Source organism: Emys orbicularis, chromosome 1 (assembly GCF_028017835.1).
Source record: "Emys orbicularis isolate rEmyOrb1 chromosome 1, rEmyOrb1.hap1, whole genome shotgun sequence".
In the NCBI taxonomy this organism is placed as follows: Eukaryota; Metazoa; Chordata; order Testudines; family Emydidae; genus Emys; species Emys orbicularis.
Window position 1 is genome coordinate 159,615,465 of NC_088683.1, and position 27,899 is coordinate 159,643,363.

Consider the following 27,899-nt stretch of genomic DNA (forward strand, 5'->3'; position numbering starts at 1 on the left):
GCGTATATATGCAGTAACATATTTAAGCACACGCTTTCCGTGGGCTGCAGTGCACTTTCTTTGAGAAGCCGAACAGATCACCAGTGATGCCTGTTTGTTATTCACAGCCTCTCTGACTGAATCATTTGTTAGGGACACTACTGCTGACCGGCGATACCCAGCAAGTGCGTTACATGGTGCCAAAAACATTATTGTCACAAAGGTTTTACTGTGCCATACAAAGCAAAGCCAGTAAGAAAATAACATTTTGCATTCACTTTTTTTTCTGTAATTGGACCAAAGGATCACAAAACCTTTAGAACAGCATAAGGAAACCAGCTTTGCCTGATAGCAGCAACAATCCAAGCATTCTATAATAAAGAGCAGTAGTGGGAGGAAGAAAGGTGTCTCTTATAAAGACCACCTCAGATTCTGTCCGACTTGTGTGTCCTGGCAAAGGATATTGGTTAGATGGATACTGCTTGGTTGCAAACATGTGACTGTGCAACTAGTTCTAACTTAGAACTTAGAATTTTCTGTTTGAAGAAACATCATTAAAATGGGTTTCTTTGGAGTTGGGGCTGTTTACATTAAGGGTGTGTTCTGTTGAGTTTTTGCTGCAGACACCTCCCTCACCAAAGAAAGAAGTTTTATCATTAGACTTTATCTCTCGTTTACATGAATGAATTTTTTTGCTGACCCTTTGGCGGTTGCTTGAGACAATCCTCTCTCTCTCTCTCTCTCTCTCTGTATATATATATATATATATATATATATATATATATATATATATATATACACACACACACACACACACACACACACACACACACACACATACATAATGTGTGTGTCTACATATTTGTTAGGGATAGCTAGAGCCCCACCCACCCAAACTGTCTCAAGCAGCCACCAAACAACCAGCAGAAAAATCAGTGTTGTAAACAAGAGATAAGGTTTTGAAGCAAAAGTCAAACAAAACTGTACTGCAAACCCTGAGAATAATTTAAGATGGTGGTTTAAAATAAGGGCTTAAGATTGGTCTTTAGTGAAGGTTTAATTTTCCATCTTAAAAACTAGACATGGGCCCAAACAAACACCCCAGATGCATGTATTTCCTGAAGTTTGAAGAAGTTTGAATGCAGCTCAGTTCCATAACTAATATAAAAACCACTCTGAACTATAGAGGTACAGAAATCTGAAAACCAACAGTGACTTTGGATCTGCTTCAGAGAAGTGACATAAATACAGGCTGGCTGTAGATGTGATGCTGAAGAGATCATGGGCTTTTAGAGATCAGTACACTTCTGAGTTAAATCATTGGAACTTCAAGGGTTTGAGGTTGTCATTGAAGTTGTAGATGGTTGTGAAGAAGAGGAAGAGGCTTTATTCCTAGGGAAGTAGTATCTAAGGAGAAGTGTCAAGGAAATACTCTAAAATTTCAAACCAAATATGTAATAATGGCATCAACTTAAAGAGGGAAGGAGGTAGAATACTCACTGTACTCTACACCTTTGTTCTTAATTTTCTCTCTCTCTCACAGCATTGCTGAACATGGCATTATACAGCAGCTGCATTTTCCCCAAGAAGTGACAAAAATATAGTTTTAACACTTCTTACTTCTGCCAGCCCTGCAGAACTTACTCACCTATGGAAGACTCAGCTGAATTCTATTCTGCTTTGCACATCAAGACAGAGAGAAACTGAACAAACAGCATACACAATGAAAATCAAATTGGATTTGTAGGATTCTTTCCCAGTTTTAATAATCAAAAGTTGTCAGTAGCAACGTAGATAAGGACATTGGTTTAAAATATATTAATTTGAAATTGGTAAGTGTCCCTTTTCTTTTCACCTGGCCAATATTTTATAAAGTGAACTATCCTGGAGCTAGTGGTCCTTCCCCCCCAACTCCCTCAAAGACAATTCTTTAGTTGATGTTTACTGACTCGCTGATCGTTCCATCTTGCGTGATCTGTGATGGTACGACACATAATTGCATGCATTGGTGAGCTACTTCAGTGCAATGACAGCGTGGTAAGCAAAGCAGTACCTTTTACATTTTGATATAAAGTAAAGTTATATGGCCATAAAACCCTTAAAGTGACTTTTTTTCCACATAAGCTGTTCACTTTCTGTGTAAGTGCTATGCTATTTTGTTACATACGTGTATTCTCTCTCTCTCACACACACACACACCCCACACTGTGATGGGTGTTCACTCCACACCGCCCCTGAAGGGGCGAAGGTGGCTCAGAAGGGGCTAATTAACCTGGGAGGCTGTACCTGGGGGGAGACTTTGGCTTGACTGACAAGCATTTATTAAAGATGGAGTCCATCTGGGCAGGAGTAGGCAGGGGCTTGTATAAAGCCAGGAAGTAAGAGCAGAAGGCGGCTGCAGTCACTCTCCAGGCCTAGTGAGGAGAGGAAGAGGAAACCTGGGGAGCAAAAGCCTTGGGATCCGGACTCTGAGGGCAGGGGCTCACACAGAGGGGTGGTGGAGAAGGAAGCCTGCAGAGGGCAGAGTAGGAAGATGCCCAGGGAAACGGCAGCAAGAGCTGAGATGGTGCAGACTTGGCTGCTGACTGTAGAGTCCCTGGGCTGGAAACCGGAGTAGCGGATGGGTCTGGGTTCTCCTCCCAGCCACTGAGAAAGCAGCACAGTCATGGGAAAACAGCCTGGAATGGCACCTGGACAGCTGGTCTAGTGAGACTTGTTACCCCAGGAAACCTGTATAGTGACCAGGCCGGAGGGCCAAGCCATGAAGAGGAAGCACTGCAATTGCTAGAGAGCAGAGGGGACCACGGCACAAGCGACTGAAGGAAAGGGGCATCAGACCAGGCAGAGCTAGTCCCCAGATGCAGCCACAAAGGGGTGTCCCAGTGCTGAGTAAATCCTGTCTCTCTCTTACACACACACTTCTTTAGAATGTGCTTTTCCTAATCTGCTCATTGTGTTTGTGTCTGGGTCAGTTTGATAAATTGTTTCTATAACTTTAGTCACATCACTACAAACCTGGGATGTTACAAGAAGCCCAATGGCTGTCACCAGAGGACCAGCGTATAGTCCACACACACACACACACCTCATCATACAAACAAATATCATCATCTAGCATGCTTAGTATCCTCTATGTAATGTGTACTTAAATGAGAGTGAGATTTAGACATCTGTTCAACACAGGTTTGAGTTAGACTGTCCTAGTATGATATCCGTAGCCCACAGTGGATCTAGATCTTACAGTGAACATTTTGGTATTTGCAGATATGACAGGTCATTTTGATTTGAACAAAATAAAATAACCATACTTCAAAGGATACATAAACGTGGGGATTCCTCTCGTTGCCAAATATTTTCGGATGAGCCGCTCAGTACCATACCAGTTAAATCCCTTAGTTGCATGTCCAATACGTGGAAGATGGACGCTTGCTGGAAGAGAGAGCAGAAAAGCTCTTTAGGGCCTGAGGCATTAAAAAAAATAAATGGATGTGCCATTTAAGCTCCACTCAAAGGCAGAAGAAATGCCTGTGTCATAACGTTCTAGTTGTAGTGGGTAAATGTGTCCCCCCTTCTGTTTCAGAAGACAATCACAGAAGAGATGGAAGAGACCCATTAGAATTAGATCATCCCAATCCATGACCCTGCCAGAATCTTTAAGTGGAATTTCATGCACAGCTCTGGGGTACATCATTCTTCCCATTTCAGAGGCACACAGATGGACAGATGCACACTTACCATTCCTTTTCTTGGCTGCTAAATAGATCTTCTTTAAGCCGGCTTCCAAAGCGGACAGCTTAATGCCAGACAAGTTGTTGGACCGATCCCGGTGCTGTGCTACAATCAGGGCCAACTAGAAAGAAAAACATGGGATGTCTGTACACTGGCAGTCGTGGCGATGGCTGCTAGAAAATAACATTAAACATACACTTTATAGGCTGGAAAAAAGCTTTCCCTTGTCTTTGTTAACACTTATTTCAAGCCAGTCCTGCGCTGTATTAGGGTCACTGTTATTTTGTGTAACATGTAACATTCACTTCATGTTGTTTCAGTACTTCAGTAGAGAGAACATCAAAGGGGCTTCTTATAGTTACCAAGTCCTGGCCTTTATTTCTGGATTCTTTATCGTCAATGGGGAATAAGAGGGTTCTTCCCAATGCCACATCTGTCCAAAAACATAAGAAAACATTCAATCCCATGAAGAACAAGGGTGAGTCAATGCAATGCTAATTGTTATAGGCTTCTACACCATCCTTTCTAGTTCTCGACACTGTGCACCACACAGACATTTTCTTCAAAGGGGGGAGGTGAGAAAACGGAGAAAGAAAGTGATTAAAAGACATGAGGGGAAAGACAGACTGAGAGAATAAAATTCCAGTCTACAGTGAGGTCTAATCTGTTCTTCACTAGCTCCGTAATGGTTTAAGATCACTAGTGTGTATGTGCACATAGGAGAACAAGGGGTACTGGAGAGAGCTCATGGCCTGGCTAGACACACATTGAAGTTGCTCCAACCCACCTCCTCCTCTTAAAATCATTTTGACATTTGAACTGCAGGTTTAGCACTGCCTTGTAGAGAGAAGAAATACTGTGCCTAAAGAACAAGATCTTTTTCCCCAGGAAAAGATCAAAACAACTGAGTTCTATGAAGAATCTTCTCACTCCAGAGCAGAGGTCAGGGTCAAAATGTCTTCCTCTATTGTCACTTCCACACCACACATAGGAAGTGCCAGACTAAAAGGAGAGACCATCAGCTTCAAGCACTAAGATTATATTTTTCTCTTTTACCTTTCATCCTTCCTGCCAGCTCGTATATTTTCCTGGGCTGATCAGAACGAACCTCCAGAGCTGTAAATAATCCTCCCCTTCCCCACCGGCCAGAATCATCTAAAGCAAAATTACAAGTTAGATTATTTTTTTTTAATTGAGATCCGTGTCCAAAGAGATGAGCTTCCAAGTGTATCTGTGCTAATAATGCCTTCTGCAGGGAATAGACATGTTCTCACTGCACATCATAGGACTTATTAGAAACAGACATGGAAGATGAGATGAAACAAAATCCCTCAGTGTCCCAGCTCCCTCATTCTGTGCCGGAAACAGATCACATGATCCTAAGAGAGGATCCCTGCTCAGCACTTCAGGAAAGTAAACCTCCCACACGATCCTTGCCACGCCATCCCAGGGGAAATTCCTCCCCACCCCATGTGCAATCAGTCATCAAATCCTATTTGCAGCCTGGTAACCTGGTACTGCAGTCATCCATTACTTCCCCTCAGATGCTGCCTGCACCTCCAGAAGGCAGAGGAGGATTCCCCCCACCCCCTGTGTGTTTTTATTTTTAAACAGAGCGTGTTGGCCGAGTTTGAAATAAATGCCACAATCTAGCCAATCAGCCATCGCCTTGTGGCTTTAACACCCACAGAGGAGAAGCTCCAACAGGGGATTTTGTCTCAGGAGGCACAGTCCACTGCCCCACCCCCAAGCTACACGTAGCACAGGAGGAACGTGTCCTCCTTCCAGGTGCATGTGTCTGCCTCCCCCGCCCCTCCCGGGGTTGAGGTTAAATGTCCCCCTCGGAATTCACATAGGAGGCAGGATGGAATCCAGGGACTGCAACTGTTCCTAGCACGAGGCTCCCTCCCTCTCCTCCATCCAAGGCCCAGCAGGGCTGGCCCATAGCTTTTCCGAGTACAAAGGAGAATTAGAAAAATAACTTTGCTCGGAGTAAGAGATTAGTTCAGAGGAGCTGACTGCAAACCACACAGGTGGGGGAATCCTTGTTCTAGCCCCCACTGTCCCCTCCAGCAGGACATCATGTCAGAGACACTGCCTTAGCCTAACCATGACCTGGGGGCATGACAATAGCAGACCAGGAGAGCTGGAGCCCTGTACAAGTTAATTCCTTCATGGGCATCCCATGCAGCCAAGTGTTGTGGCAGCTTTGTCCCTAGACATACAGCACAACATACCGCGTAGTGCCAGGCAGTCCTTCTAGGACCATCGCCTCTTTGTGTTTTCACTTCCCAAAGGGCCTCAGCTCTTTCTGCACAAAGCAACATTGAAGCACCATGATTGTCCCCTATTCCCCAGCAGCTAAGACACTGAATGCCCAGATGCTGAGTTCAGCTAAAACACTCTCGCCCCATTGCTCCACTCTGCCGATGCCCTTGCCCAGCTAGACCAAGCAGATGCCCACTTTCTGTTGTCTACGGTGCAAACCGGACACTACTTTCTGCTGCTGTCCCACAGGGCCTGCCCCACCACTGCTCGGCCATCCGGGTGAGCTTACACACATCTTCCTCCATAGGCAACGGACCTTATTAGAGTTAACACACCCTGCAGAAATTCCGCACTTCAGCACAGATTTAGGGTGGGGGGAGGGTGGGGGTGTCTTTGCAGATTTCAATGTGTTCTGCAAAATGTCACCTTTTGATTAAGTTATATTTCCAGCTCATCTGGATGGGAAGTAAACCTTCTGAATGGGACTCCAGGCCGAATGGCCTCACTGAGTCTGCACACGCACAGGGCCAGGGTCTGCCCACTTACTGGGCCCACTGGATGGAGAGAGTTCACGCTTCACCTTCTGAAGAGAGGGGCTGCATGCTAGGGAGCATGCTACCCCCCCTATCCTTCCTTGTGGCATTCTAACTGCACCTGCACCATGCAGGCAGAACGCCTCCCGCCAGGGCCACTCCGCTGTTACTACTGCTCAGCCGTTGGGCTACAAGGCACAATTCAGCCCTATCCCAAGGAAGGCTTTTTGCTCTTGCCAGTCCTACCTATGCAATGGACGATGATCGCATCCTCCTCTTCGGCTCTGGGGTGGGTAACGTCACCCATCACATACTTGATGGAGTTCAGCTCTGGGTCTGTGTCATCTAACTCCACAACCAGCCTGTCCTCCCCCTCCTCAAAGGCATCCTCTGAGTCGCTCTCCTCTGAGGGCAGACAGGGGGATCTGTAGTGATTTGCCTCCCACCAGGCCATCCTGAAACGAACGAGGCAAAAGAAGAACAGGCCAAATGAAAACTGGGAAGCCAAACGTCTGCTGCGTTAAATCCTTGTCATGAATAGCTAGAGATGGGGTTTCGAGAGACAAAGCTCAGCTCCAGATCCAGAACCACAATTTCCCCCCCAAGTTCGGAAACCACACTGCCAGAGGGTGGCTGGTCCCTGGGAGTGCTCCCAGCTGGGCCAATGAAGGGTCTATGGCTGCACCTGAGGCTAAAAAGGGTCAGAGGAAGTGCCAGTGAGAGAGGAGAACTGGCTGAGACAGGGCTAGGAAGCAGCAGCAGGGCTGCCAGAGTCCCCTGGGAGGAAAGGCAGCGAGAAGAAGCCTGAGATGTAAAGAGGAGTTGGTTTTGTTTAAATTTGGACAATAAACCTGCCTCAGAGAGACTGTGGGTCTGGCAGTGGGTGCTTCAGAGGCTGTGGAGAAGCCCTGCCTTGATTCATGTAGGCACTTTGGTCAGCTCCTGATACAAGAGGAGAGTAAGGAATATCATTGGTGCAAAAGGAAACAAAAGAGGGCAAGCCCCTATCATTGACTGGCCCCACTTTGTAGGGGTGACCCGGAATTAATGGAGCAAGATTATGTGGCAGCTTGCTTTGCTTATGGAAGCTCTGCTGGTGCATGGAGGATGACAGCAGTGGCAGGAGTTCCCGTTCCAGTTTCCGCAGGCAGCCAGATGAGAGAGGCAGCAGGAGGTGCAACTGGAGCTACAGAAGTGACTAACCAGGTTCGAGGAGCAGCAGCAACTCTCCTAGAGATTCTGCAGGGAAGGGATTGGTGGGCGCAGGTACAAAGCAGGAAAGAGGGGTTTGAGGGCTGTGAGGGCCAACAGAGGGAATGTTCTGCCTATGGGCAAGTGCAGCATAAAAAAAAAAAAAAGCTACTGTCCTTATGTGAATTGTGCTTTTAAGACTGTCTTCAGCTGCGCAGAGCACAGAACAAACCCAGGAGACTCTGGGTGGAATCCTGCCTTGTTACTGCGGCTCAAAAAGGGGCCAGGACAGGAGGGTTCCCAGGGGTTGTGGGGGGCTGAGGCACATTAGAAGGTACTGCCCCACTAAAACGGAAACTGTGGGAAACCTGGATGCCAAAGATTTGGGTGCCCCAAGTGACGGTGTAATCAATGGGAGGTTTGCTAGGAGGCAGCCAGAAAGTTTCAGGTGTGGGGAAATGGGACATATCTCTGACACTCACTGGGAAGAGTGAACTTGAGAAGAATAGGGGAAGAGCTCTGCAGGGGGAGGGAAATAATTCCACAGGCAGAGGTGGGTACCGGGAAGCAGAAGCTCATGGTAGAGACAAAACACTGTATCAGGAACCCAGACAGGGCCTCAGAGGAAAAGTGAGAGAAGGGCACAGGCACAGAGGCTGCAGGAAAAAAATGGAATCACCACTTACAGCTACTAAAGCCACAGTTACAGCACTGAGAGGAGAGGACCGCTCTCCTGGGCAGAAAAGCGCTTGGTGGAGCTTGCTGCCTTGGAAGAGGCCCGACAGCAAGCCCAGAGAGAGAAGGAGTTGCTGAAAGACCAGCAAGAGCTGGAGTGCCAGACTGAGCTCCTGCAGGAGGAGCAAGTGGGATTTGAAACATAAATCCAGGGCATGCAAAAGGAACTCCAAGGGAGAGCTGAGTTACTCTTTAAAGTCACCCAACCGAAGGGAGAACCAGTGCAACTACAGACTGAAAAACTGACAGGCAGAGGTCGTAGAAGTGAGATGAGGCTCATGACAGCGTGCCTGGTGAAGATGTAAATTGTACGGCTAGTGTTAAAGACTGTGGGGACTTGGGAATACTGATGTGTATGAATCTGTATGGAAATGTTTGTATTTTTAGGGGTGAGAGCCATCCAGATGGGGCCTTACAGGCTGGTGGGGGGGAGAGGGGGAAGACGTGCCTGTGAAAGAGGCAGTTGTTTTCTGAAAAGTGGGGGAGGTGCTTCACAGGGTGACTAAAATCCAACTCCCCTGTGCCAGAGCCGGCGTTCTCAGCTGGGCCAATGAAGTGTCTATGGCTGCACTTGGGGCTATACAGGGTCAGGGGGAGTTCCAGTGAGAGAGGGCTCAGCAGCTGCTGGAAGCAGCAGGACTGCCCGAATCTCCTGGGAAGGGAGGCAGTGAGAAGCCTGAGATGCAAAGGGTGACGGGAGGAACTGGTTTTGCATATGTTTGGACAAAAAAACTGCCCAGAGAGACTGTGGCTGTCGCAGTAGATCCTTTAGAAGCTGGGGAGAAGCCCTGCCTTGTTTCAAATACTATTATGACAGGTGGGTTTGTAGTGTTAAGAAGGGGAAAGGAGCTTTGTGATAACCATTTATAGAAACATGAAGGATATGACTACAGAGGAAGGGGAAGAGTTGCCCAGGGTGGCACAAAGGGGTACAACTAGAACTAATGAGATGAAATTTAAACATAGGCTCAACCACAAAGTTCAAATCCAAATTCCATTGTACAGGTAAAGGGCCAAGTGTCAAATCTGGATCTGAATGTGAGCTGCCCAAAATCTGAGCAGGGTCAGCGATGGGGTTCTTGTTCATAGAAATGTAGGGCTGGAAGGGACTTTGAGGGGTCCTCTGCTCCATCCCCCTGTGCTGAGGCAGGACTAAGTAAACCTAGACCATCCCTGACAGGTGTTTGTCCAAAATGTTCTTAAAAACCTCCAGTGATGGGGATTCCACAACCTCTCTTTGAAGCCTGTTCCAGAGCTTAACTAAGCTTTTGCTCAAATAAATTTGTTAGTCTCTAAGGTGCCACAAGTACTCCTGCTCTTTTTATCCTTACAAAGTTTTTCCTAATATCTAACCTAAATCTCTCTTTCTGTAGATTAAGCCCATTACTTCTTGTCCTACCTTCACTGGACATGGAGAATAGCTGATCACCATCCTCTTAATAAAAACCCTTAACGTATGTGAAGACTTATCAGGTGCCTCCTCCGTCTTCTATTTTCAAGACTAAACATATCCTGTTTTTTTAACCTTTCCTCATAGGTCAGGTTTTCCTAAACATTTAATCATTTTTATTACTCTCGTCTGGACTCTCTCCAATTTGTCCACATCATTCCTGAAGTGTAGCACCCAGAATTGGACACACTACTCCAGCTGAGGCCTCACCAGTGCTGAGTAGAGTGGGACAATTAGCTTCTGTATCTGATATACAACACTCCTGTTAATACACCCCACAATATTAGCCTTTTTTGCAACTGCATATGAATGGACTAATATTCAATTTGTGATCCACTAGATCCTCCAGATCTTTTTCAACAGTACCACCACCTAGCCAGTTATTTCCCATTTTGTAGTTGTGCATTTGATTTTTTTTTTCTTCCTAAGTGTAGTACTTTACACTTGTCTTTACTGAATTTTATCCTGTTGATTTCAAACCAGTTCTTCAATTTGTCACGGTCATTTTGAATTCTAATCCTTTCCTCCAATGTGCTTGCAAACCCTTCCAGCTTGGTGTCTTCTTCAAATTTTATAAGCGTACTCTCCACTCCATTACCCAAGTCATTAATGTTCTGGACTCAGAACAGACTCCTGTGGGTCCCTGCTAGATACACCCTCCGAGTTTGACAGCAAGCCATAGATAACTACCCTTTGAGTACGGTCTTTCAATCAGTCCTAAACGTACCTTATAGTAATTTCATCTAGACAAAATTTCCCTAGTTTGCTTATAAGAATGTCATGTGGGACTGTATCAAACCCCTTACCATAATCTACAGATTCCCCTCATCCACTAGGCCAGTATCCCTCTCAAAGAAGGAAATAAAAGTTGGTTTGGAATGATTTGTTCTGGACAAATCCATGCTGGTTATTCCTTATAACCCTATTATCCTCTAAGACCTTACAATTGAGTTGTTTAATAATTCGTTTCGGTATCCTTCCAGGTACTGAAGTTAGGCTGAGTGGTCTTCGTCTTTCTCTTGCTCCCAATGTAGTTATAGAGCCTCTTATTATTGCCTTTTATGTCCCTTGCTAAGTGTAACTCATTTTGTACCTTAGTCTTTCTGATTTTGTCCCCATATGCTTGTGCTATTCTTTTGTACACATCCTTAGCAAACATGTTTCCACTTCGTGTAGGATTCAGGCCCATCTCTATGAAAGTTAGCAAAAATCGATGCTACCATTGTGTCAAAAGCCATTTCTACATCAACACCTCTACATCCTGCAATTTAAGCACACACTTGAAAAAATAATGTACAGCTGTGGCTCCTTTTAGACATGACCTGCAGCCAACGTCTCCCCCTCCACCCCTTCCCATGTCCCAAATGCCCCGTTATTGCAAGAGTAATCAGAATCTGCAGCTTCCTGACTTGTTTTTATCAGTCTGACATAGCCAGTTTCCCCACTAACTGTAACAGACACCACACTGCTTAGTAGCAGGCAAAGCACAATCCTACTTTTTCTTGTGTTCAGCTTCTGTTTGCTTCTGTTTCTTTTCTTCCATGAGCCGTGCTCTCTTTGCTGCTGCCTCCTGTCGTTTCCTCCTCCTGGCCTCCAGCTCTTCTGGGCTCAGTGCATGCTTCCTCCTGGTAGACACCTCCTGAAGACCCGTGACAAGTACCTGGAAAAGGAAGGCGACTTGCAAATAAACAGACATTTCTCATCTCCAATTCCTATCAGATCCCATCTTATCCAATGTCCCGTATCTGTTCCCTACAGTCTATTCCTCCAGGGCTTTGTCTGCATTGACTCACACTCCCCAACTCATTTCAAGTAGGCCACCAAACCATCAGCTAATGACAGTGACCTGTGCTGCTATGACCTGCATTTGAACCTCTTAATGCTCGTCTCTGATCCGTTCCCAATCCCCCTGAGTCATCCAATCCTCAGAGTCTACTGTTAATTTCAGCACATTTGTAATTGAGTCTTTAAGTTTTTCCTCCACAAACTGGAGATTAAAATCTGCCTCATTTTCAATGACTCATTGACTGCATCATATGAGTCATTTCTTTCATTTTACATTTGCTTTATTTCGGAGGGCTCTTCCTTCTTGATTGGTCTCTTCAAGGACTTTCTGAAGATCCAAAAGCTGGTCAAATGCTCTTCTGTCTTCTCTGCTCGGGTCTTTCGAATAATCTTTGCCTTCATAGAGGTACATATGATCTTAAAAAAAATTAAAACATATAAAGGTCTCCCAAAGGGCCAGTGGTATCTGCTAAAATTACAATAAGTAACAAGTAATAATTAAAGTTACAGTAAGTAAGTAATTTGAACTCACACCCTTTTTGTAACACCATTGCGCGTTCTAACAGGGATAGCTGTTGGGATAGTTTTGTGAGGAAAAACATAAGCATCTCATTGAGACAACTAATCCAAATTTCTGTCAAGGCATTAATCCTCACTTGCATGGCAAGTCTGAAGAATCAAGTGGAATTTGTTCGGTGCTATCCAATACAGATGGAATCCTGGCTCCTAAGGTCAGAAATTTCTTCAACAGCTACCACACATTGGGATCTGAGATACCACAGTTCTTCTCTCTGTCTGCAATAGGAAATACCACTGCGTGGTAACCATTGGCAAATGGTGACTTATTACCAGCCGCCACTGGATGGGACAGAAGGCCCATTTTATAGGATCCCATTTCTGTAATATTATGGAAGCCCCAGTCACAACTCCATAGTTAAGGATGAGTTCCATTTTGCACTTAAAGCAGAGATTATGGATCAAACACAGTGCATAGAGTGACACTACAAGGGGAAAATATGTGAAAAAAGGATCTTTAAAAGTCAGTGTAATCCAGTCTGGGACTGCACACACTAACATGTCTTAATCCTAATCGTATGGTTATTGCACGCCGTCGCCACAGGACAGAGTTAAGGTTAATTGGGTGCTCTAACTGTGCATTTCTTTCCCTAATGCTTGGATTTTTTAAAGTGTAACCTTACCTCTGAAATTCCAGGGTTTGTAACACTTGGTTTTGGGATAATTACAACATCCCTATGATGTTTTTTACCCTTAAGTTACTTATTTGTAACTCCATCTTAAAATATATGTTTTTCTGTGAATAAAGTCAATTATAATACAAACTTGACCCTTCCCTAGAGTCTTACATCCAAGGATATCAAAGCATTTCACAGACATTAATGAATTTAGCCTCGCAACCCCCTTAAAGGCAAATCAGTTATTATTATCCCCATTTTACAGATGGGGAAATTGAGGCACAAAAGGAGGAAGGGAGTGTTCAACAGTCAGAAATCAAATCTGTGGCAGAGCCAGGTATAAAACTCATTTCTCCTGATTTCAAGTCCCCTACTCTAACCACAAACCCATTTTTCTTCCTTCCAAAGTTACCCGAAAAGCACAGTATAACCCCTTGAAATCTCCTCTAATAGCATCCAGACTTGAGTGTGTTTTGTGTGCATTTAGGACCCTCGAACTTACTTTCTGTATCTTGCACTCCGCTTTCTTCTTCACTTGGTAGCACAACATCCATTACCCACATTCCTTCTTTTGTCTCTCCAAGGATATTTTCCAGCTCCACATCCTGGATGGTGCTCCCCTCTGAAGAGAGCAGCTTATCCAAACCAAACTTCAGGATTTCACTCAGCTTTAACGAACAAAAGGATGACGTTTAACATCACCATAATATTTCATGCTGCTCCTAGCCTACTGTGTCTCTAGGTTGAAATGAAAATAGTTTGTGGAGAGGGAAATCAGACACTTTATGTCACCCAGCAAAACACTCATGCTTTGACAGCTGTTATTCTCACTCTGCCCTTACCAGTCATGCACCACCTAATTAGACCCATATAACAAATCATGCTCAGCAATATCCATCTTGACAGCCATGGATCACTAGTAGCTGCACAGACGGCTACTCAGACTACATGCAGACTCAGGCAGACAGCTCTGCATTGGGTCACATTCAAGAGGTTTACTTCACAATCAGAAAGGCCAGAAACTTTTTTTTCTTTTTAGACGAATGCTTAAATGTCTGCAGAAATCAATGGGGTGAAAAGTGCCAGCATGGCATATCACCACACACAGGCTCAGTCCAATTTCTCAAACTGGAAGCCATCATTGCTCAGACAAGTTTGTGGGGAAGAGGGAAGGAGAGGGGCTGTGCCATAGTTTTTCACTGTTTCACTTTACATGGGGTTCACGTCCCCCTACATTTCACTTAGTTTGGAGTTTGACTAGGTGATCTCGTTGTCCCTTCTGGCCTTATACTCTACCAAATTCACATCCACTTTGGTCAATTTCACAGTCCTAGGATTTAAAAAATCATAAATTTCATGATTTCAGCGATTTAAATCTGAAATTTCACTGTGTTGTAACTGTAGGGGTCCTGACCCAAAAAGGAGTTGTGGGGGAGGAGGGGTCACAAGGATGCTGTAGGAGGGTTTGTGGTACTGCTACCCTTACTTTTGTGCTGCTGCTGGGTGGATCTGAAGGCAGCACCAAAGTAAGGGTGGCAATACTGCAACGCCCCTAAAATAACTTTGCGACCCCCCCGCAACTCCCTTTTGGATCAAGACCCCCAATTTGAGAAACCCTGGTCTCCCCCTGTGAAATCTGTATAGTATAGGGTAAAAGTACACAAAAGACCAGATTTCACAGGGGGAGACCAGATTTCAAGGTCTGTGATGCATTTTTCATGGCCATGAATTTGGTATGGCCCTAGCTATGGCTCTTAAGTCCCAAATCTCAAAGCAATACTCAGCTTTTGGTTCCTAATCACAAATCCCCCCTGGGATTCCAATTTGCCTAGAGCTCAGTGTAAATTTCGTCTGAAAGTTTTGCAAGCCTAGGACAAGTTGCGGGTTAGTAACAAAAATCTACCATAGCGCTGATGGTATAGTTCTGTCTGTGCGAGAGAAGGAGGCAAAACAAATGAACTCCTAGAAGCAACGATGCAATTTTCATGTAAATAGCTATTATAGTCAAAAACAAGGAAAGAAAACCCCTCAAAATTAGCATCTGATTGTCCCCAAATTTCAGTGGTGTTTAGATCTGGGATTTTGGCTTGCTCCATAAAAGAGAGGCATTCAGTTGCCATGTTCTTCTCCAATCTTCCCCAAAGACAATGGTGTTTGGATCAGGCCCATCTCGAATACACACACAGAATGGGGCCCTCTTACGTTTCTAAGGGATGATGCTGTTAAAGTCATGCTCAGTGATCATCTTACCTGCATGTCTGCTGCTTCCTGGCACTTGGGTACTCCGAGAGCAAACTGCCCCCCTTCGATAACGGTGTTTGTAAACTGGAGCTTCGACGCAGCTCGACGGTAGATTATTTCTTCTACAGTGTCCCGTCCAATCAAGCGGATAATTTTTACAGGCCTTGCAAAATTTAAGAGAGTCAATTTAATCATTTACATTGCATTAGAAGAGTTTCCCTGAATTAGGGACCAAATCCTGCAGTCAGTCCTGACCCAGCGAGGTGCCCAGTTGGCGAAGAGAAAGCACACGTAGAGCTGCAGAAAGTGATGCTGACCCGACCACCATGGCCAAAAGGGGAAGGGGACACTGCAGAGAGCAGCCAACCTCCCATTCTGATCCCCCTCCATAACTACAGAGTTCCAGATTCCGGAGACTTGGGGAGGCCAGAACTGCATGGGATCAAGGAAGGGAAGAGGTGGAACTATGCCGAGGACCCATGGCTCCTCTTCCTTTGCCCCCGCATTATCCGAACCGCTCCACTTAGGTCTCCTCTGCTGGCAGAACTTGGAGGTGGGGAGTGGGGATTAAGGGAAGCATTAGGGTGGCATTTAATGAGAGAGTGAGCAATCAAATGCAAAATGCACCACAAGAAACAGTTCTGTTCCTATTTCTCACTTGTTCTGGCCAATCCTGTGAGCTCTCGCTGTGGCTTGCAAGTCATTTTGTGGGTTAAAATCACTGTCAACAAAAATAACTGTATCCGCTGCAGTTAGATTCATGCCGACGCCACCTAAAAATGAGTTTTAAACAAAGGGGATGGTCAGTAACACACATTAGCAACATGAAATAAAGGGAGAAATGGTGTTTAGGCTACACAAAATAAAAATAAACCCAACTTTGCTCCATCTCTCAAACCAACACTGAATTGTTTATGAGGCTCAGAAAAGTTTGGTTAACCTTCTGAATTGCATTTTCTTGCACTTCTATGCTTCCAGCTTTCCACCAGGCCTCATAACAGACGTGTTGTCTAGTGCACTAAAAAGCAATCCAGATTCAGGTGTAATCAATCTAAAGGGGATTGTTTGCTGAGGCTGCTGGACACAGATGGTGCTCTCTAGATGGCAGCCCAACTAACACCACTGGGCTGCCTCGTGTCAATACAAAGGATCTCCCTAAGTTCTGGCAGAGACCAGTGTCTCTGCCACAGAAACTGGAAACGTGAAGTACAATAATACAAGCCCGAGGATGGTGGACAGTCTGGGTTCTTATCCAAACTAAAACGTCAGAGATTTGCCCATCACTAGTTTCTGAAGTGCTAGCTCTTATGGACTGAAAAGACAAGTTAAATCGGAATATATACTGCCACTAAAAAGGAGGTACATGCTGAGGAGCATTTGCCCCTATCCAGGAGACGCACCTTTCTTCCTAGTATCCCTACCCTCCCTGCAAACTCTGAAACAGCCATACCCCTGAAATTCTGTACCGGTATCTGAGGAGGGGTGAAGATGAACCCACCGTCTTCATGTTGGGCTAGATACAATCGTTGGTCTTCACTGACTACTGGGTCTGAACAACCTGTCTAGTGTTGACCAGGAGAGTCCGGGCATGGGGGAGGCAGAGTGAGAAAAGCTTACACGCACGGTGGGAGGGAGAGGAGAGCTGGGATAGAGGGTGGGTTTGGAGCTGGGCAGTGGGCATATGACGGATCCAATCAAGGAGGTGAGAGGGGGAGGAGATGAGAGGGTGGCCCCAGAATGCATTGTACAGCCTTTATGGTGGTGGGGATGGGAAGATTCCGATATTTTACTTAAACGAAGACTGTTACTGACACAAGTCCAGTATTTGCACAAATTAATGTCAGTGTCATTCCTAAGGCGAAGCTGCCACAGGGACAGGCATTATAAAGCATAAGAACGGCTATGCTGGGTCAGACCAGAGGTCCATCTAGCGCAATATCCGATCTTCTGATAGTGGCCAATGCCTGGTGCTTCAGAGGGAATGAACAGAACAGGCAATCCTCAAGTGATCCATCCCCTGTTGTCCAGTCCCAGCTTCTGGCAGGCAGAGCCTAGGGACACTCAAGAGCATGGGGTTGCGTCCCTGCCCATCTTAGCTAATAGCCATTGATGGACCTATCCTCCAGGAATTTATCTAATTCTTTTTTGAATAAAGTTATATTTTGGCCTTCACAACATCCCATGGCAATGAGTTCCACAGGTTGACTGTGGGTTGTGTGAGGAAGAATTTCATTTTGTTTATTTTAAACTTGCTGCCTATTAATTTCATTGGGTGACCCCTAGTTCTTGTGTTACGTGAAGGAGCAAGTAACACTTGCTTGTTCACTTTCTGCACACCATTCATAACTTTATAGACCTCTATCCTATTCCCTCTCAGTCGTCTCTTTTCCAAGCTGAACAGTCCATCTTTTAAATCACTCCTCCTATGAAAGCTGTTCCATACCTTGAATTATTTTTGTTGCCCTTCTCTTTTACTTTTCCATTTCTAATATGTCTCTTTTAAGATGGGGTGAACAGAACTGCACGCAGTGTTCAAGGTGTGGGCGTTTCATGGATTTAGATAGTGGCATTATGATATTTTCTGTCTTATTATCTATCCCTTTCTGAATGATTCCCAACATTTTTGACTGCCGCTGCACACTGAGTGGATGTTTTCAGAGAACTATCCACAATGACTCCAAGATCTCTTTCTTGGTTGGTAACAGCTAATTTAGACCCCATCATTTTGAGCTTAGTTTAAATAAGCCACTCAATGGGCTGCGCTGTAAATTGTGTGTTGGCCTCAGGATCCTGAACTTGGGTCTGAGCCTGAACATAAAAGAGTTGCTGATATTCAAACACATCATCTAAAACTATAATTAAAATAAATCTCCATACAGATTCTACCACTGACTAAATTGTTTTTAACTGAGGTTATTTAAAAGCTTTGTTTTCTTTCCCTTATGAAATCCTATTTGAATATTAAAACTGGGGTTCTCTAAAGAATTCAGACCTTCCCAAAGTCCGGTCAATCCCTGAAGACAGCAAAAGGCCAGGAGATTGTGGAATGGGTTGTTTATAGTTCTAGTTTTGGCTCTCCCACAGTTGCCTTACCTGCCCTGGTGCTCAGCAGGAAAATAAAAATGGGCTGCTGACCAAAATTCTTAATGGCCAGGTGCCTCTCTTCCCCTCTGACAGATCCATCCAGCCGCTCATAGCTGTAGCCTTTCCAAAGAGACAAAAACAGTATCTGGTCAAGAAACCACTATTCTGACCCTATCCCTCTCCAGGCTGGTTTCTCCTTTCCCAACCATCCTTTTCTGCCCCCTGCTCTACAAGCTGCTTTCCGTGGTTAGTCTTCCTCCACCAACACCCCACGCCTCAGATTCTCCAGGCTCTCCCCATTCTCCACAGACTCTCTTTGGCTTTCTCTCCTTCAGCTACATTCTCCTATTTTTGCTCCTTGCTAGTCTACTCTCACGGGGCAGGGGGGTTTGTAGCTTTGTTGCTCCCTCATGCTCCACCAGCACTACAGAAATGGAGGGCCAGATTCTGCCCCAGTTGATGTAAATCCAAGTAATTAGACTGACTGCAATGCAGTTCCTCCAGACTCACTGAGTGCAGGGGCTACCAGAACTGAATGTGCAGCAGAAATTCTTGTGTTTTAGTTTGCTGTATGCAAGCAGAGTAGAAAAATTCCGAGCCAAAGCAGAAGAGCGTTGGTACAATGGCCTGTTTTAGGTCAGGCCACTTTGGCAACTGGCCTCGCATTATGGGCCAAAGCATACAGTCCTTTCTCATTGACTTCAATGCCAGCTTTTCTGAGTCAGGACTACAGGATTTGGCCTCATGTTCGGCTTTAGACTACGTTATTAGTTGTCTATGGCAATAAACACTAAATAAAAGCCTCTCTCATGAGAAATAATTGGCATAAAGCCTCATGGATTGAAATGAAAGAAAATATCTCATGTCTCAAGAACACGTCTGGTAACTGCCAGAAATGATGGGATCCTGCCTACCCTTGCACTTACACGATTTCCAAGGGGACATATTGCTAACAACAGTTTTCAGCAATAAGTTCATTTTCTGGTGTAGGCTACTTGGCCTGATTTTTATTTAATTCACAGAGATGTAAATCGGGAATACATCTATTGGTTTCACTGGAGTTTATAGCTCTGCAGCTAAGATCAGAACATATGGAAGAGTCCTGAAGCACAGGGCTCTTTGGAGCCAGCACCATTACAGGATGACTTTTGCATCATGGCACAATGTAAAGCAAATAACATTGTATCACCATGAAATGTCAGGGCATTATAAACCAAGTTCAGGCCCTTGGGTAATTAGCTGTAACTCCACTGAAATTAATAGTGTTGCACTCACTGACACAAGGACTGAATATATCCTATGACCACTAAACCTGCATTCATGTAGTTTAAGGTATTAGAAAGCAGATTCTTACCCTAATCATATAGCAAAGAGGATAGGGGAGTGAGAGAGAGGGTTTGGCCTTCGCTTGTCTTTCATTCAAGGATTTCAAAGCTCTCTGATCTCATTGAACCTCATAACATCTTTATTATCCTACTTTCACAGATGGCAATACTGAGGCAGAGAGAACTGAAGAGACTTGCCCAACGTCACACAAGCAGTCAGAAACAGCAAGAAAACTCCTTCTGCCTACTAGAAATAAGTCCCCAGTATTATGGTCCCTTCTCTGTCATGCAAGGATCAGTCAGGTACAGCATCACTGTAGCTGACAAAAGACAAATATGACAAGACAGCTGCTCCAAGAGTACAAGTATTTCACCTCTATAGTCCATGTAGTCTTGCAGAATATCCAGCATCCGAGTCATCTGAGAAAACAGCAAGACCCGATGACCACTGCAGAAATAAAGTGAAATCCTAAGTTCAATGTACCTTTTGTAGCGTTTCACAGAGAGATAGATAAGGTTAGCTTAGTTTAATATACAGGAGTATATTTAATCGAAACATTGTACAATTTCAGTTTCCTCAAATATAAAATGACTTGCCAAGATCATAGATTTCAGAGGTGTAGCCGTGTTAGTCTGTACCAGCAAAAACAATGAGAAGTTCTTGTGGCACCTTAGAGACAAATGCCCAAATAAACTTGTTAGTCTCCAAGATCACAGAGTGAGTTAGTGGCAGAGCTGGAGTTAGAGCTCAGGTCTCCTGACTTCCAGACCTGTGCTGTATGCCTTATACTGTGACAGGGAGGGATAGCTCAGTGGTTTGAGCATTGGCCTGCTAAAACCAGGGTTGTGAGTTCAATCCTTGAGGGGGTCACTTAGGGATCTGGGGCAAAAATCAGTACTTGGTCCTGCTAGTGAAGGCAGGGGGCTGGACTCGATGACCGGTCCCTTCCAGTTCTAGGAGATAGGATATATTTATTTATTTATTTATAACACTGTTCAAGCCAGCTGATACTGACTAGCATCATTTTTTAGGTGCAGCAGACCCAGGGGTCCTGAGAGTTTTTGTGGCACAGGACCCAGGGACAAACACGCATACACACACATGCATGTACACACACACACGCGTACACAGTCTCTGTCCCCAACACTGCTGTACAGCAGAGAAGCAAAATCATCCCAGCTACTTTAAAAGTTTCATTTTTGCTTTAAAATGTCTGCTTAAGGACTTCCTGAGGAACCCGTCCGAGGGGAGCTGCATGCTAGTTAAGGTTCTCTTGTTTGGTATCACTCTGCATCATGGAGGAGGAGCTGTTCCACATCCTGCACCAAAAGTTGATCTGAAGTGTGTCCTGGTTTGGTTAGCTCTCTCCCGGGAGATGGTCCGAGTATCTAAGAGTTCAATTCCAGATTCTGAAACCATCAAAGTTAAGTTCCAGAATCTGGGTCCAGATCTCAAATCCCCCATCTTTGGTGTGTGAGTGTGTGTGTGTGTTCCAGGCTTTGATTTGTCCCAATCCTTAGGTTTGTTTGTTTTTTCTCCACGTATGACTATTTTTCATTTTGACTGCATATTTGTGTTTCCTCGGCCCAGAGGAACTGAAGCACAGCATGAAAGTCTGTTCTCTTGGAATCTGTGGCCAAACCAGAAGCATCAGACATCATGTAAGACAACTGGTTCTTCCAGGATTTCCAGCCCAAATTTGGAAGGCAGAAGAGGTTTGAATAAATACAGAGAAGCAGCCAGTATTCTGGGCTCTTTAAAAGGAAGCTTCAAACCTTTTAAGGTTCCTGGGTCATCCCTAATGTAGCTGCAACATTGTAATTACTCCTGTAGAGCTGTCAGTCATTCAGCATCAGTTAACTGGACTACTACACTGTTCGTTTCTTGGTGTATGTGGGTAAAAGTTATGGATAAATTAGTTTGCTTTTCCCAGCCAGGCTTATCTAGACCCCCACAAGTAAAGCTCAGTGACACCACATACCCGGCATACAAGAAAGAAAGGAGTTTGTCTAACAAGCACAGCTTCCCACTGGCTTCTATGAGGTGGTCTCCAATTTCAAAGGGCTCTGGTTCGACACCTGGAAGGGAAGAAAGTCTCAGAAGCAGTACTACTAGTAGACCAACGATAGCGAGAGCCTCCAGGGTCATCCCAAGTTACCCCAGTGTCATGTATGGTAATTCATAATTTTCACAGCTGTGGCTAAACAGAACTAGGTAATAACCTGGGTTCCGGATTCGAAACTGACAGTGCTTTATCTAGTAGGAACACTATAGTAATGATTCCATGCCAACAAACTAGTGTGAATGCATTGCTTAGGCTGAGAAATCAAGCACTCAAGAGAAAACAAGTGCAGTTAAGGCTGAAAGCTCAGCCTTGACATAGGCTTATCCTTGAAACAGAGTCCCCTTTATATATCACTATTAGTCAGTTAATATGGATTGGAATTTATCATACAACTTTACATACAGTCTTCAGGCTTGACTCAATTTTTAAATGTCAATGAAATCTACAAAACAAGCCATGTTTGAAGAAAATTGGCTCATATCCTATGATGATTTTTGGTTACTTTCAAACAGAGAAGAGTTCTTTCTCACCACTGAACAGGTATGGATGGGCTACACACTTTCGAAGCTGAATTAAGACATTCTGAAGTTTAACCTTCCTTCCTGCTTCATTTTCAAATGCATCTGAAACACAAAAATGAAACGACAAACCCATTCAACAAGAACTCTGGGGATACACTGTAAATATAGTGCCTGGAATTATCTGGACACCGAGCATAGCTCTACAGGGTTTATAACAGAGAAGGGAAATCTCACAGTGGTACACTTTACTGTTCGAATTTAGGTTCCAAATTTAACACACTTCCTCTTTATGCATCGTCTGAGTTTTCTCGCATATTTTCTTGGTCAAATATTTACCCACTTTGGCAGAGGAAACACTGAAAAGTGATACCTTGTTGGAAATTTTTCCCTGAGACCCTAGTTAGAGAGCGACAGTCCCTGCCACTTCACACAGCTCAGGGATTTAACATTTTCCAAATTAACAAATCCAGTTACTTGGTATAACGTATGCGGGTACTGGAGGAAAAGCTGGCGGCAGCGTCGAGATCTGCTCAGCCACCACCTGTGTTCTCTGGCGCTGCCAACCTTACTTCCCAGCTCTGCTCGGAGTCTGTGAAGGGCCAGTGAGACAGGCTGGTCGGAGGAGGGGCAATAGGCAAGGCTCTGAGAGGTTGAGCTGTCCATAAGAAGCTTAGTGCTGCTGCCTCGACTCTCGACAGCAGAATCATAGGGAGACTATGAGAATGAGGGCCAGAAGAGTGAGTGGGCCTGTAGGGAGAAGTGATGCTCAGCAGGGCTTTGGGGAGGCTGTGCAGAGGTTACAAGAGGATGTGTAGGAGGAGGCTGAGAGTGGAAGGGGAAGAAGATTGTGCATGTCTGTTGCCGGGGTGGCCTTGGGCACGCACATTCCCTCTGCACTCCGCATCAGCATTTGCTCCCTTGGCACTGTGGCCTCAGCTCTCTGGTGCACTGAGCAGTAGCACCAGATGAGCAGAGTCTCTGCAAGGTCATTAGTATAAGCAAGGGCTCTCCAGTGCTACATAATAGACATGTAGACATGTGCATGCTGGTAGTTTGTAGATATAAGGACCCAGGGACTAGGACCCAGGTCTGCAGAGCCTGGGACAGCTGATATTCCCACAGTGCCACTGGGAGGCCATACAGAGGCATAGCCATGGAGCACTATGGAGAGTAGGCACCGCAGGAAGTGCTGCCCAAGAGACCTAGAGTGATGGTGCCCTGCGGCCCTCTGATTGTTCCAGCACCCTATTTAACCCCAGGGTTGCCCCGGGAAGTTGTCTGGGCAACCACATGGACTTTGCCCTGCTGAAATGCCAGACTTTGTTTGATCTCCTGGTCTCCAGTCTTTGACTCCAGCCTGACTCTGACCCAGATTCCCGCCTCTCGATTCTAACCTGGTACCGCCTCTGATCTCTGGCCTCCGACTCCAGCCTGACTCTGACCCTGACTCTTGCTTATGGAACCTGGCTCTTGAGATCCCTCCATCTCCGGCGTGGCGATTACCGCCCCTGGTGGGCAGACCTCATCCCAGCTGTAACCGCTAGGCCAGACCTCTTACGCCTTGGTCCCTTACACTATAATGTAGCATTCACACAGGAAAGAGTACGAGGTCAGAATAAGGAATGAACAGCTGAGTGTAATTCAGCAGAAATGGTGTGTTCATTTTGATTGGTTATACATTAGACATACAAGGGAGTTTGGTATGAAGGTGAAGAATCTACGAGGGTGTTTGGGTGGGTGTTAACACATGTGACTGAAGGATGGTTTAACTGGTGATACTAAAGATATTTCTGAAGATCTTTAATTGCATTTTAATTAGAGGTTGGCCCAAACTGGAATCCTGAGATTGACTTGCTTCCACACTTTGGGAAAGTGCAGATCCAAATGCCAGTGGACCAAACCAAAAGCCCCAAATCAAACAGCCATGAACCCTAGGAAAGTTTGCATCAGGCTCTAAATTTTGAGGCTCAGACTGATCCCCAATTTTAATAATACTTGCTTATCAAATGATCATTCAGAATACTGAACTCAGCACAATCATTCAGAGCATGTTCTGAATGCTAATGCATCTCCTATTTCCCCACAAGAGTGCATGGATTTACAAAAGGGAACTAATTTTGCTTTTAAATAAACTGATTAGGTCCAACCCCCCACATGCCCTACTTACCTAGATCTTTCATCAAAATAGCCTTGTAGTATTTTCTCTGCAGGGCTGACATCCCATGATACAGAACCACTTCCACCTTCTTAGGCAGCTCTGCTGCGACCTCAGCCTTCACCCTCCTAAGCAAGAAGGGCTGCAGAAGACTGTGCAATTCTTTGGCTGTTTGGAAAAAAATGCTGCAGTAAGTGAATTAAGTGTAAAGGAATGTCTTCAGCACATGTTTTTTTTTATACAAACATTAATAAAACCTCACACCATCTTGTGAGATGTAAGTATTTCCCCCTATTTTATAGAAGGGGAAACTGAAGCAAACTTGGCTGCCTAAAGGTAGGTACCTAAACACATATGAAGGCACCTACATGCTGATGTAGGCGACATTTTTTCATAGCTAATCAGTTTCAGAGAAAGCAAACCCCAAACTCCCAACAACCAATCCCCTGCTCTAACCAGCTGACAGCACTGTCCCTCAAGTATGTTTTATGACTCATTACTTGCCTGACTTGCTCTCCTTTTCAATCCCATGGTAACACTGAACAAACTCTTCCACTTGCTCTTTAGGAAAGAGGTCAGGCTCAATAAAACTGAGTAGGGAGTACAGCTCCTGGAGATTGTTCTGAACAGGAGTACCGGTGAGGAGGAGACTGAAGCCCACTGAAAACTGAAATAAGCAAAGGCAAAGTAAAGGGAACTGCAACATGCAATTGGAATGAAAAGTCACTTGCCACACAAATCCCTTCACTACTCTCTCACACAACCAAAATCTGACAGTTAGCAGAGAGGCACCTGTAGAACTCCACAACTTCAGTGGAAACCAGCAAACTCAAGATCTGGAGTAATAAACAAACTTACAGGGCCTGACTCTCCTCTCAAACACTCTGGTGTAAATCAGGTGCAACTCCTCTGAAGTTAATGGAGTTACACCAGAGCACAAAACATGTACGAGCAAGGGAAGAATGAAGTCCAACGATGGTGCCATTAAAATCTTGATCTCTGCCGCACGATATGCGCAAACCATGTGCACTGTGTTAAATAACTAGAGCTGGTTGGAAAATTTCTACAAAAATCAAAACACCAAAATGAAATTACACAAAATCCACACTCTGCTCTCCTGTTTTCAGGCCAGCTCTAATAATGTTGATATTTATCTGCACTGTGCTATTTGCAGCATTCCCTGTACTTAGACTGGGGAACACGGCTACCACTATGGCAAGTTTAATACTACATTAAATTCCCACCAAGTTCAAAAATGGGACCTAGGTGAGCAGAATGAAAGTGGGACTGGGGTTGGAGTTATCTTTTAGCATTAACAACGACCATTCTGGAACTAGAAATAAAACAACTCAGAAATAATAGAAAATATTTCCTGGGCATATTCTGCCCTTGAATGTGCTCCTACTAGGGCAGATTTGGATCTGGGACACCTGGGTAAGTCGAGAACAACTCCACTGATTTCAATGAAGAGAAGTGACTTAACCAAGTCACATAGGAAGACCACAGAAATAAACCGGAGGAGTCATGACTCATGGCCCCCTGCACTCACCACTGGACAAGACTTCCAAATTCACAGCTACCTCACTTTGTTGTTTTTAATAATTTATATCAGAAATACAGACTCCCGATGCAGATTGTCACCCGGTTGTGATTTAGCGCCACGTCATTTACAGCTTCTTTACATTAATCCTTTTCTCACATTCCTCAAACTTCTGAAGCCCAAACGTGAGCCAGAATGTGAGACAAGTTCCAGACTAAGGAGTCCCTGTCCAACATAGGGCCATATCCATCTGCCACTGAAGACAATGGGAGCCTATCTACTGCCTTTGAGAGGAACTGGATCAGGCCCACAGATGAACAAATGTGATGAGGGATAGTGATGACATAAATAATGAACTTGTATCCTTTAAAGGGGAGAAAAGTCCTTTAATTGCTAAAAGGCTGTTGGGCTCTTTTTTACCTCTGAAAGGGTCTTGTGCAGCAGTGAATTCTGGTTTTTCAGTCTCTGGGCTTCATCCACAACCAGAGCAGCCCAGTTAAAACTGTAAAATAAATTAATAGAAAATATTGTTTTCATTTAAAATTCAAATAATTCTCGCCAATGTGAAAAGGTCAATATCAGCTGTGTCTCTCTACATCTGTACTGGAGATGGCCCTCAACCAAGACCCAGGATCTAAAATCCCCTGAATATCGAGGGGGGAAATCAGAGCTTCACCTAACGTTTGCCACTTGTGTGCGTTTCTTGGTGTCATAGATGCCTTGTAGCAATCTATATTTCAAGTTGTAAAACCTTTTTCATTCTCCCCTCTCATTTTCCATCACTCATAACTCTCTGCAACAGTCATCTTTCAAGCCTGAAACTTCCCAGGGCTGTGTGTCTGCCCAAAGACTAACTTTTGGGGATAAAATGAGGGTGGGGACATGGGGAAACAGTTCAGCTGCTTTTGACAGAGTAAAAAAAAAAATTACACTTGTTTCCATTATAAACAAATATTCCTGTGAGCTATTTTTGAACAGCTGGGGTAGAAGTCGGCCATTTCGCAGGGAAACAGACCTGACTGAGAAATACGTCACAGCCTTGTTATGGAGGAAGGTGGCTTTCCACTTGGCCAAGTGAGCCATTGAAAATCACAAGCTGAGGATATACAGTATATCATTTGTTTTGCTAAGCTTGTAAAGCACACTCCTAAGGCAGGGTGCACTGCATTCCTACCCACCTCTGTAAAGTGCTCTGAGATCTACAGATGAAAATGTGTAAAGTATTATTATTATTAGCCATATTTTTCAGATGGAACAGTTCAGGCTCAAAGAATTTGAGTGACATTTCTTGGAGGCACTGAGGCCTCGTGGGTTAAGCACTGGCCTCAGAACCAAGAGACTGGTCCTGAGGCTGACGTTTATGTGATAACAGGCAAATCACTTAACCCCCCTGACATTCTTTACTCTACATACTGCGCTGATGGTGTAAATTACACAAAACTATAGGGAATTAAGCAGAACGTAATTTGGAACTAAGAGGACTGAATGCATTCTCCGTGGTTTTATTTTTTTACAATATACACAAAATGTTTCACAGTGTGTTAATTACCAGCTCAAGACATGGATTCTACCATGATGTGTTGATCAAACCCTGTATCTTGTCTCTAGCAGTGGCTAATACTTGGTGCTTCAGAGGAGCCCCATCGTACACCTGACTAGTTGTGAATTGAGGCTGAAGGGATGAGGTGAGGCAGTGGTTTTTTGACTCCTACTGAGTCCCTGAAGCATTCATCAGATTGGATTGCCTCCAGAATTCATAACGAAGTGTTTGTATTATAAGGCATCAGCATTATTGTTATAAGATATCCAAATCCCTTCCCAGTACAAGTACAGCCTTATGTAAAATCTTCTGTGATCATGACAGAAATATCTGCCACTGATTGGTTATACTAATAAAATACAGATCTCACCAGAAAGTGAGATAACTACTCAAAGAGCAATGTTGGACTGGCAATGTGATGTGATACAGTTTAGTTATGATCCTCTCATGTGTCCACCATATGATAATACAATTCACTTTCGTCAAAGTTTGTACCTATAATCTAAACCAGCAGTTCATGCGGCCCAATTAGCACACAGCTGCAGCCCAGCTGTGTGCTAAAGA

The 27,899-nt window shown here is 44.6% G+C and overlaps 1 protein-coding gene across 2 annotated transcripts in view; it reads right to left on the bottom strand.

Moving 5' to 3' along the window:
* Positions 1-825: 825 nt before the first annotated feature.
* The window catches only part of CHD1L (chromodomain helicase DNA binding protein 1 like), a 37,139-nt gene continuing 10,065 nt past the window's right edge, over positions 826-27,899 (bottom strand). The window contains exons 6-23 of one of the 2 annotated variants that reach the window (XM_065409194.1): positions 26,216-26,297; positions 24,760-24,922; positions 24,268-24,423; positions 22,110-22,202; positions 21,496-21,592; positions 19,888-19,961; positions 18,198-18,308; positions 15,763-15,877; positions 15,114-15,267; positions 13,366-13,531; positions 11,945-12,087; positions 11,382-11,545; positions 6,756-6,964; positions 4,765-4,863; positions 4,071-4,141; positions 3,715-3,829; positions 3,300-3,408; positions 826-1,386 (exon numbers count right to left, since the gene is read on the bottom strand). In XM_065409194.1, the coding sequence (XP_065265266.1) occupies positions 1,308-1,386; positions 3,300-3,408; positions 3,715-3,829; positions 4,071-4,141; positions 4,765-4,863; positions 6,756-6,964; positions 11,382-11,545; positions 11,945-12,087; positions 13,366-13,531; positions 15,114-15,267; positions 15,763-15,877; positions 18,198-18,308; positions 19,888-19,961; positions 21,496-21,592; positions 22,110-22,202; positions 24,268-24,423; positions 24,760-24,922; positions 26,216-26,297 (2,200 nt within the window). In that variant the 3' untranslated portion in view covers positions 826-1,307. Of the gene's footprint in view, positions 1,387-3,299; positions 3,409-3,714; positions 3,830-4,070; positions 4,142-4,764; positions 4,864-6,755; positions 6,965-11,381; positions 11,546-11,944; positions 12,088-13,365; positions 13,532-15,113; positions 15,268-15,762; positions 15,878-18,197; positions 18,309-19,887; positions 19,962-21,495; positions 21,593-22,109; positions 22,203-24,267; positions 24,424-24,759; positions 24,931-26,214; positions 26,298-27,899 lie in introns of both variants that reach the window. The other variant, XM_065409185.1, reaches the window with a different exon arrangement.